Source organism: Hydra vulgaris, chromosome 10 (assembly GCF_038396675.1).
Source record: "Hydra vulgaris chromosome 10, alternate assembly HydraT2T_AEP".
Lineage (NCBI taxonomy): Eukaryota > Metazoa > Cnidaria > Hydrozoa > Anthoathecata > Hydridae > Hydra > Hydra vulgaris.
In genome coordinates, this window is record NC_088929.1 from 34,826,654 (window position 1) to 34,837,500 (window position 10,847).

General features: G+C 25.4%; 1 protein-coding gene across 3 annotated transcripts in view; it reads right to left on the reverse strand.

The window, feature by feature from the left end:
- Window positions 1-2,601: 2,601 nt before the first annotated feature.
- The window catches only part of LOC136085929 (uncharacterized), a 15,360-nt gene continuing 7,114 nt past the window's right edge, over window positions 2,602-10,847 (reverse strand). Inside the window, exons 1-3 of one of the 3 annotated variants that reach the window (XR_010641266.1) lie at window positions 10,199-10,347; window positions 3,937-4,039; window positions 2,831-3,187 (exon numbers count right to left, since the gene is read on the reverse strand). Coding sequence is in view for 2 of the 3 variants with exons in the window: in XM_065807894.1 (XP_065663966.1) it covers window positions 2,700-3,097; window positions 3,937-4,039 (501 nt within the window). In the remaining variant the exon portion in view is untranslated. Of the gene's footprint in view, window positions 3,188-3,936; window positions 4,040-10,198; window positions 10,348-10,847 lie in introns of those variants that run through there. The other 2 variants (XM_065807894.1, XM_065807895.1) reach the window with 2 other exon arrangements.

The following is a 10,847-nucleotide window of genomic DNA, read 5'->3' on the forward strand; positions in this document are numbered from 1 at the left end:
TTCCACTAAAATATTTCCCTAACACAAGAGTTTCCGATAAAATGTAGCCAAATTCTTGATTACCCGCGTTGGCCCTGTATTTAAACACAATAAGTTTCAAGGTATTAGAAGGAGGATATTCCAAAGGATAAACTTGATCAAAAATCTTTATTAAAAACAAATTTAAAGGCTGCACCTTTTTGCATTTATATATCATATGATATAAGGTTTTGTCTTCAGTTTTGCACAAAAAAAATTCTATTCATTTTCAATGACCGTTTGCATACTTTGGCAATTGCTAGATTTAAAAATAGGATTTAAAAATCCAGGCTGAAAAGTTTTTGCTATGTCCGCTCCGAGAACCATATCCTTATTAATTCATAGCTTTTTAGTGTTCCAACATTTATTTTTATTATTTTTGATGCTGTTTTAAAAAAGTGGCTGACAGTGGTTCCTCTTTTTTTCAACTACGGGTACCCTGTAATCTTGTTTAATTTTATAAAAGTTAATAATAGTTGTCTATAAAAGGGCAGAAGTATCTTAACTTGGCTTGAATTTGTTTCGAAAATAAACTTATTTAGATTTACTTTTCTATAGAGTTGAGTATGTGAGTTATAGCTTCTTTCCATGGGCCTTCTAAGTTTTCCTTATGAACTTTTAAAACCCAATTCATTTGTATTGCTTTGAGTTTGCTCGTAAGGTTTACCACACCAATGCACCCATTTTTTATTTTCTGCTGTGTTTTTTCCTAACTTAGTCTTACAACTTTATCACCCAAATAAAATTTTTATTTTAGCCTCCATTCTAAATAAATTATTTTTATGGGGAATAAGAACAATAAAAGCCAAGTGTTCAACTTGACGGAATACGATTGTATTAACTATTAGTTTTTTGCCTGTAAGGAATAATTTACACTTTTCCAATTTCTTTAAAGTGTTTTCCATTTTCATAAAAGCTCCTTCCAACTTATTTAATAAGTAAACTTTCCTGTTTTTTTCAAAAAAGTACACCGAGGTTTTTGAATAATTATTTATCCCAGGTAAAGTCTAGAAACTGTTTCTTTTCTGCAAATCTATTTCTTCCGAGCAAAACCCCTGAAGTTTTGCTAAATTAGTTTTATTACTTGTTGCTCTATAATTAAGGTTGAGAGCTTTACCTATATTTTTAATAGAAACACGACCTCATAAATAAAAATAAATATCGTCCGCATAATGTTGAATTTTAATTTCTTTTTTGAGTATAGTTTTTCCTTTTATGTTTTTGTTTTGCTTTATAAATGTTGAAAAAATCCCTGCTTGCAAGATGTATTAAATCATGGATAAGGGGTAACATTGCCTTACTCCTCTCAAAATTTCTATGACTTGCAAATGTTTTCCGTTTATTTTTACTTTAGCGTTTATATTATTATGAATTGTTTTTTTCTGATTTACAACACCTTAGTCAAAACAAATATGTTTAAGAATTTTAAATAAAAAACATATGTCAACTGTTGAAAGCTTTTACCTAATCTATGGAGAGAATGCATCAAAGTTTTCTGTATTAGCAATCCTTATTATGTCCCTAGAATAACTTAAGTTGTTGTTCATAGTTTTATTTTTAATGCGCGCTCTTTGATTGCTGTTTATTATATTTGGTAATATATTAACCAGTCTGTTGGCAATTGTTTTAGCATTTTATAATCAGCGTTAGTCGGTGATATTGGTTTCCAATTTCTTATGTCATTTTTGTCTCCTTTTTTAAAAATACATGTCACTTTTTTAACTTTAGCATTGTTTAATAAGCATTCTCAAGATCACTTCTAATTATTTTTAACTATAGAGTTTTTTATAAAAATTTTTGAATTCTAAAATAATCTCTTCGGGCTTTTAATTGTTTCGCCACTTTTATTATTGATTTCTAAAACAAATTGAATAAAAAGTTGAAACAACGTTGAAACAACGATGGTGAAGCATTAAACTTTTTGATTAAAGAATAGTTAACTTTTTTTTTAAAAATGGAAACGCAAATCTACTTCGAAAGCAAATGTCAGATTAACGTTGAAAAGAAACAAAAAAACAACATTAGATTTGCGTCGATTTAGCATTAATTCAACGAACTTATATACGAGTTTATAAACCTTGAAAATAAAGCTGCTTTTTTGCGCCGTGACCTTTTAAATCCACAAAATATTTATTTTTGTACAAGATTGTGTTGTTGTGAGTAAGAAAGGAAACAATAATTTTTCATAAACTTATAATAGCTGTCATAGTACATCATCTTATGTTATTCTTAATTTTTACAGCTTTCACTTATTATTATTATTGCTATTATTGTTATTATTATTGTTATTGTTATTTTCATTATTATTATTACAATACTTTTTTATAACAGTTATTATTGCGACAGCATTTACTAATTACTGTTACTCTTACTACTATGAACCTTGTTGTTGCTATTATTACTATTATTGTAATTATTATAAATGTTAATGTTGCAATGCCTATTCTTTCTATTTTTATATTTTAATTGTTATTGTTACAAACACTACATGAAAATGAATATCTTCTTGTTGTTGTTGTCGTTGTTGTTGTTGTTGTTGTTGTTGTTGTTGTTGTTGTTGTTGTTGTTGTTGCTGTTGTTGTTGCTGTTGTTCCTTTATTTCTTCTTCACATCAAAATAAAACAAAAACACAGAGAGCATTTGTATGGATGTTTGTTTTTACTTCAAAAAATTTCGGAATGTTATAAAAAAACATAAATCTCGGCCAGATGAAGACAACCAAAATCTCTACTGATAATAACAAATTTGGCAAAATTAGATACTCTAAACATTTGTTTTATATCAGATGTTAACGTCGCAATCTCGTAAAAATCACTTGATTTGTCTGTTACGCTTACAAATAATTTTGAACCAACTATTCTTTCAGGGCAACATTCTTTTCGATTATAAACATCAATTCGATTTAACCAATAAATATTTTTTAATTCTAGTTGGAACCAACTTAAGTTTGGCAAATTACAATTAGTGGTCATAAAGGAATTTAGGTTTCTGTCAACTGCGGAGGCTGCCGCATAAATTGGATTACTATAACTGATTGACGAAGAAGTTGCAATTCCATCTTTTGTAATATCAACTCTATCTGTAAATTAAGAATATTTATAGACACTTGCAAAGGAGAAGCCATTAAATTGGTGATGGGAGCTAGATTTATCAATGATAGAGCGTTTTTCTAAAAAGAGGTAAATTCCAAAAAAAGGAACTCATTATTTCATCAATTATTTTTTAAATCTACATATTATTTAATTGTAAATAAAGATGATGATGTTTTGTTTTTGTTTTTAATTTATACTTACGTATTTAGGTTAGTGTCTTTTTTAATAAAGTACCCGATCCTAGAAAAAACTCAAATTCAGGAAAAAACTGAGTTAGTATCTTTAAAAAAACGCCCCATAATTACGTACTATAATAACACTATTAGTTAAATTTTTTATATAAAAACTTTTTGTATTAAAAAAGAAAGCGAGCTACACACCCATAAAACAAACAAAGAAGTCTACAATAAGTTCTAAATAAAAAAAGGCGAATACATTAAATTCTATATGTAAAGATGACTATAACTGGTTAAGAAATGTCTTCCTTTTATTTTTGATTAACTCAATTTGTATATTCGCATGAATTTTAAAACTGTAAATATTTTAAGAAGTTATAGTATTGTAACAATATTTAATTAGCATTAGTAAATGGCAAAATGATTATTGATAAAACATGAAAAGATAAGTATTGCTTTAGCAATAGTTTCTTAACTTGAAAAAAAGTGAAGATGCAGCAACAGCTGGGTAACCATAAATATGACCAGTATTTTTTATTATTTGTAAACCATTTTTCAGGTAAATTTAAAATCTTTTATGGTATTATCAGTTACTATTTTACTGATATTGCCTATATAGAATTATTACATAATAACTTAAAAAGTGTTACCGAAGCAAGTGTAGTTGTGAATCAAAGTTTCGTTGACTGTTAAACATATATCTCTACAATTATTACTTCCGCATGGAGAATTATTTTCACAAATAGGACCTATCTATAAAATAATGACAAGTTATATTGAAAATACTTTTTAAAAAATATATATATTTGTATATATATAAACATAAAAATATATATATATATATATACATATATATATATATATATATATATATATATATATATATATATATATATATATATATATATATATATATATATATATATATATATATATATATATATATATATATATATATATGAGTATATGAATAAATAAACTTATATATTTATGTGCATATAAATAAATATATATATAAATATACAAATAAATATACATATATATATATATAAATAAAAATATATATATAAATATACAAATAAATATACATATATATATAAAAATATATATATATATATAAATATACATATATATATATATATAAATATATATATATATATATATTTTATGTATATATGAATAGATATATATAAATATATATACAAATATATATACATATACAAATATATATAAAAATATGTATATATTTATATATATATATATATATATATACACATATATATTTATATATATATATATATATATATATATATATATATATATATATATATATATATATATATATATATATATATATATATATATGTATATATATATATATATATATATATATATATATATATATATATATATATATATATATATATAATACATATATATATATATATATATATATATATATATATATATATATATATATATATATATATATATATATATATATATGGAGTAGACGTGAAAAAACGGCAGAGTCACATTTAAAAAAGTTTTGAGAGAGTATATATTATTTATTTAAAAAATATCATATAAAACATAGAAGTAAATTAGAAAAAAATATTTCTAGATTAATTTATCTGAAATTTACATCTTTAATAAAAGATTTGTAACTTTTATTAAAAAATTTTTTTCCTAACTTTATACAAAGGCTTTTGATAATATATACTTTCTTAAAACTCTTTAAATGTTACTGCTGTTTTTTTCCTATGTGCTCTTCATATATATATTTGTATATATATATATATATATATATATATATATATATATATATATATATATATATATATATATATATATATATATATATATATATATATATATATATATATATATATATATATATATATATATATATATATATATATATATATATATTTATATTATCCACATGAAAACATCATTGACGGTATATTTAAGTAATATTTTGGCTCATTTAGTAAAAGCCATTATCAAACTAATAAAATTGTTAAAAAAACCGTTTAGAAAATTTTAATGAACGCACAGTGGGTCAAAAGTGACATTTTCTAGGCAAAACCTCTTAAACCAAATTGTCTTTTTTTTTGTAATTAGAAACAGTTTATTATATTGAAAAACATAATTTGTGGAAAAAATAACATTTGTTTTTTAAAAATTTCAAATTTTGTTACATAATTACGCAAATTATTAAAAAACTCATTTATTTTCCATTTATAAAAAATTCCGTATTTACCCAACAAAATTAACAACAAGGATACTATTTAAATTTATGTTTTACGCAGAATATTCTATCGTTTGCTCTTGCAATAGTTCAAGCACACCAGATGGTAGACTTTTTTTTTTGTTACGTATCTTCTTTCTTAATGTGCAAATAAAAGGATCAGATGCACATAAAAGGCGATGAAAAAGGTCTAAATTGTTTTTTTCCGATCGCATTTACTTGTAAAACTTTCACGAAAAATCTTAAAAACCTTATTGGTAGCCTCTTGAGCCTCTTCAGAAAACATACGTAATGGAAGAGTAAATAGTTCGATGACTTTATAGCCATGAATCAAAATCTTATGACGTGTTTGGGTCATAGGATACCAAGGGTACAGGAATGCATAGAGCGAAGCAGTTTCCCAACAGAATGTTTTAAATTTGGATGAGTTAATTTCAAAACGACTTGATATTGTGACCACAATAATATGAAGCCTTTTCGTAAGATCTACATCGATGTTCATTATACTAGCTGAGACATCGTATTGCTGGAAAAATCGCCTAGCTGTGTTGCCATTGTTTGATAAACCTGCCCCACTTATTCTCGGTTGGTCTATGACAAAACCTATTCTTGTTCGAAATTCAGCACAGACTTCAGAATTTCTCAGTTTAACAATATTTTTTTTGTCTTGATTTCTAGCCAGCCACTTCATAATCGGCATCTTATAAGAGATATGAAGCATACATTCTAAAAACCATATCCAAGCATGCAAAGTTGAAACGCCATGTTTTATATTGCCTTCTAAAGTATTTTTTTGAACGACTAAAGATAAATTGTTCATTTTGATTGGAGATGCACCACATACTGAACAGAATTGGTATGAGTTGGTTGCTGTAGAAATAATAGTTTGAATTTTTCCATCTATCATTGTTAAATTTACAATATGTTGTATTTCAACTTCCTTTGTTGTACCATTCTCCAATAAAACAGGTACAACAGATAATGTTATCTCTTTAATAGAAGCCATAATTGACTCATATTCTGCAAGAATTACTTCATTTGATTCTTTTCTATATTTAAATCTCAGAGGTCTGCAGTAATTAGTTGACGATGGTTTCGGATTTCTCCAAACAACCTGTTTTTTGTCATCTTTGAAACAATATAGTTCTAGAGGAACCAAGCAAATTATGAAAAGTGATTCATCTGTATGAACTTCACTAGAAACATCTGACAGTTGTTTATAAACAGATTGTTCTGTTGCACCATCAAAACCAGCTTTGTATAATATTAATAGTTTAGTACAATCTTTAAGCACAGGTGAATTTAACACAACACTATAAGCTGAACATATTCTTGATGCGGTATGAAAAAGAAGAGCTTGTAATGGAACCTCTGCAGAGTAGTCACTGACCTGAATGTTTTCAGGGTAGCATTTATTTTTAGCCTCTTTTACAATATGATAGGATGGGTATAGAGAGCTGAATGAAAGAGCATTGTTTTATAAATGCTGATAAGTTTCTTTGGATAAATTAGCATCTAAGACTAGCGCTAATGATTGTTCTGAAGTAAGTGATTCTGTCGATAATTCTTTGTTGTATATTTTTTAAACCACTTTTGCTTCTATAAACCTTTTATCCTTTTTCAAACTTTTACTTGCTGCATATAAAAGTTCGTTTAAATTTATATTTACTCAAAAGCTCTTTAATTATGCGATCTTTAGTTCTAACAGACGCATCTTCAAACAAAATCGAAGGGCGTCCACCTTAAAGTATAATATTATTTTATCAATTATTAAATTGTCGTAATAATAATACAAATAAATTATACACATTATAATAAATTTACACATACTTAAAGTAAACATACCACAAGTTTTTGTTTCGATTTTTTTTTTTTTTACAGTCAAATATAGTTTGGCTTAACCAAACTTTATATCATTTTTCAAATACTGCACTTGTTCTATTCAAGCTTTTCCAATTTTTTTTAGCTTGGTAAATGAATTTCGATATAATTGACAAGTTATCACTAGATTCTTCAAAATTGCTTTGGGAAACAAAACTCAAAATCTTTGCATGAAAATCATCATTTTGTAGTAAACTATTTTCCATTATATAAATCATAAGACATTTCCTATCTATTTCTAAGAGATTGTCTGTTCAATTTAATTAGAAAGAAAGTAATTTAAAATTTTTTTAATAAAGTAATTTTTTTACGAGCAGTAACTATGAAACTCAGTTTCTTTCCTTTATTTCTCATTGGTTGTTATCGTGTTTTTTATCAATTACATATAATTTTATTGTTTTCAGAAATTATAAAATAAATAACAAATATTATGTCCCAAACTTGTACTACTTAGAAGTATATAATTCATATTTTATTACAGTCTCTGAGTTTTTATTACTTTAAAACGGTAGCATTAAAAATAAGGAATAATGGTTTCAATGCCATCTAATTGTACATTGAGCAAATACGAGGAAGTTTCTGGAAAGCAATTAAAAAATACAAAAATATTTGATTTTAAACTTATGTGTTTAATAAAAATTATTATAAAGTCAAACTGTAGTTTTTAAATTTCAAATCTTCTTAAATTTTTTTGTTATCAATCAAAAACGAATTAACAAGAAACGTGGACGTAGTTAATTGAATTTAAAAGTATATTCGTTTAGGCAGCTATAGGCAACCAATTTTTATACCAGAAGATCAATGTCATATTGGTATTCAATTATATCACTTTAGGCGGTTAATACAGGTTGATCCGATGGTTTTAAATGAAATTTTTGAAAAAAATAAAAACTTATTACTCAAAATTATTGATGTTTGCATTGTTGAAAACATTTATATAAAATGCAAAAAATATTTTTTTTTATGTGATTTAAATATTAACATAAGACTATATAAGTCATTTATAAGTTAAAAAATAAACTTAAACTTCATTAAAATAAGAAATCAAAGTTTTCAAAAGATGTGAAAAAATAAAATTTTCACACTTTTTTGTTGTTATTGATAAAAAGTATTTAAGAAAATATTTAAACAACAAATATGGCGTTTTACTAAAAAATTATTTTTTAATAAAATATAATTCCTGGCTTATTAATGTATTGAGGAAAATTTGCCTTTTACAAAATTTCAAAATTTAAAATCTTTTTTGTATGGTTTTGCCGGCTTCTGACCCACTGTGGAACGTAACCGAATGATATAATTGCAACGTCAGCTACTAATCCAATTGTGAAAATTTTTTTGTTTAGTTGTTTGGAATAACAGAAAGCGTTTTAGTTTATTTTAGCATTACAATGTTGTGAATATTTTACTATTCCAGATGTTTTCCAGTTGGCTTTCGTAACATTATTTTTATGTTTTTGAATTCGTGTGAAAATCTTTTTTCTTGTTTCACCAATATAACATGCTCCATATGCGCAATTAAGTTGTTACACTCCTGGATGACTATTCGAAGCAGTGTAGATATGTATCGACAAAGTATATTGATCAAGGAATTACCAAAACAGAAGACTGTTTAAACGCCGATTTTACAAATTTCTCTTCTAAGAACAAGACTTAATTTTGGAACCCACGGTAAAATAACTTTTGGTTTCAATTTTTTGAGAACAATATTGATTTGTGGAGTATTAATAATTTTTTGCCATATATGAATACTGTTTACGGGAATATCCATTTCCAGTAACAATTATACGTTTGTAAGTGCATCTTTACGGTGTATGGAAAACTCATATTATTGAAGGGAGTGATTGGTTAAAATACAAATATCTAAAAAGTTTAATATGGTGTTGAGCATTTTTGTATTCGCATGTATATTGGATGGATTTATCTTGTAAATTTAAAAATGTTAAATTGTTAAATGTATATTGGATGAATTTTACTTGTGAATTTAAAAGTGTTAAAAAGGAATTTGCGTCATCAATATTAGTAAATCGAGCTTGGCTATCATCAACGTAAAGTTTCTTAGTTTTTGGTGCAATTTTGACGTTTAAAGCCTGTTGAATAACATTAGATTCAATATGTTGTAGATTTGCTTCGGACAGGACGACGAATATGGAAAGACCTAATGGACAAGAGTGTTTTTAATTATATATTTTGTCTTCCCATAACAAGTAACACTTACTAATGCAGAGATCAATTAGTTTATGAATTTCTACTAAAGATATTTTAGTTCGTTATATTAGATTATCTCTACCTTTGTTTAGCATGTCACTAATTGCGACAGTTGCTTTATCAAGTGATTGGGTATAAATAAAAACATCAAATGACGCTTGAACTTCGTCATTATTAAACCATTCTTTTGCTGTTGATACAAATAAAGATGAATTTTTAAAAGGGCATTTATTTTTTACTTAACGTTTGTTCTATGATCTCAACAAGATGATGGCAAAGTTGATGAGGTGGTGTGCTGATTGTCGAAACTATTATTTCCATTGGATAACCTTTTTCACTTATATGTGCTTTAATACAACCATGAAAACGGGGCGGAATTGCAACTGAAGGATATAATTTACCATAATTTTTTTACTCAAATTTTTTATTATTTTTTTTAATTTACTTAGGGTACGTTAAATAAGATTTAGGAACTTCTTAGTTTGATCAACTACAGATTTTACGCAATTGCCAAGTTATTCTTTTATTTTTTTATATTGCTGATTCTGAAATTAAAATAACAAATCCTTTACCTTTATCAAATGGATATAATTTATGTTGGTTGAGTTTTTATGTTCATTTATAGCTAACGCTGATTTTTGAAACAATGCTAATAATTTTCACTCTTAAATATTTCACTCTTAAATGTTTTGCTGACATCCTGCTTTAAAATTCTGCTCTTTCTACTTTCTATATATAAAGGACACTCCTCAGTTGATGATATAATATCAATTAATGGTATTTTATTTTGTTTTGAAATGCATTGCGTACCTAGACTTAATGAGCTTTCCTGTTCATTTGAAAGTGCTATACTCGAAAAATTTAATATTGGATTTTTTATAAGGTTAGTAGGCAGTATTAAAATATTATTCAAAAGATTATATCTTTTATACTATTGTTCTTTTGAGAAATACTAAGAAAATAGAACTTAAGTATAAGGTATTGTTTATTTCTCAGTTATGCGTTTTATGTTTAACATATCTTCGGGTTTCGCAATATTTTCAATGCCATTGATGGTTCAAAATGCTCTAATGTTTTATGTTTATTTTATTTATTTTTTTACATACATTCTTTTAAGAATCACAAATAAATTATTTGTTTGTTATTTTGCTTTTACGTTCAAATTTCAATTTTGCCATCTATTTAATTTCTAAATCTATTAAAGTCCTTATTAAACGAATT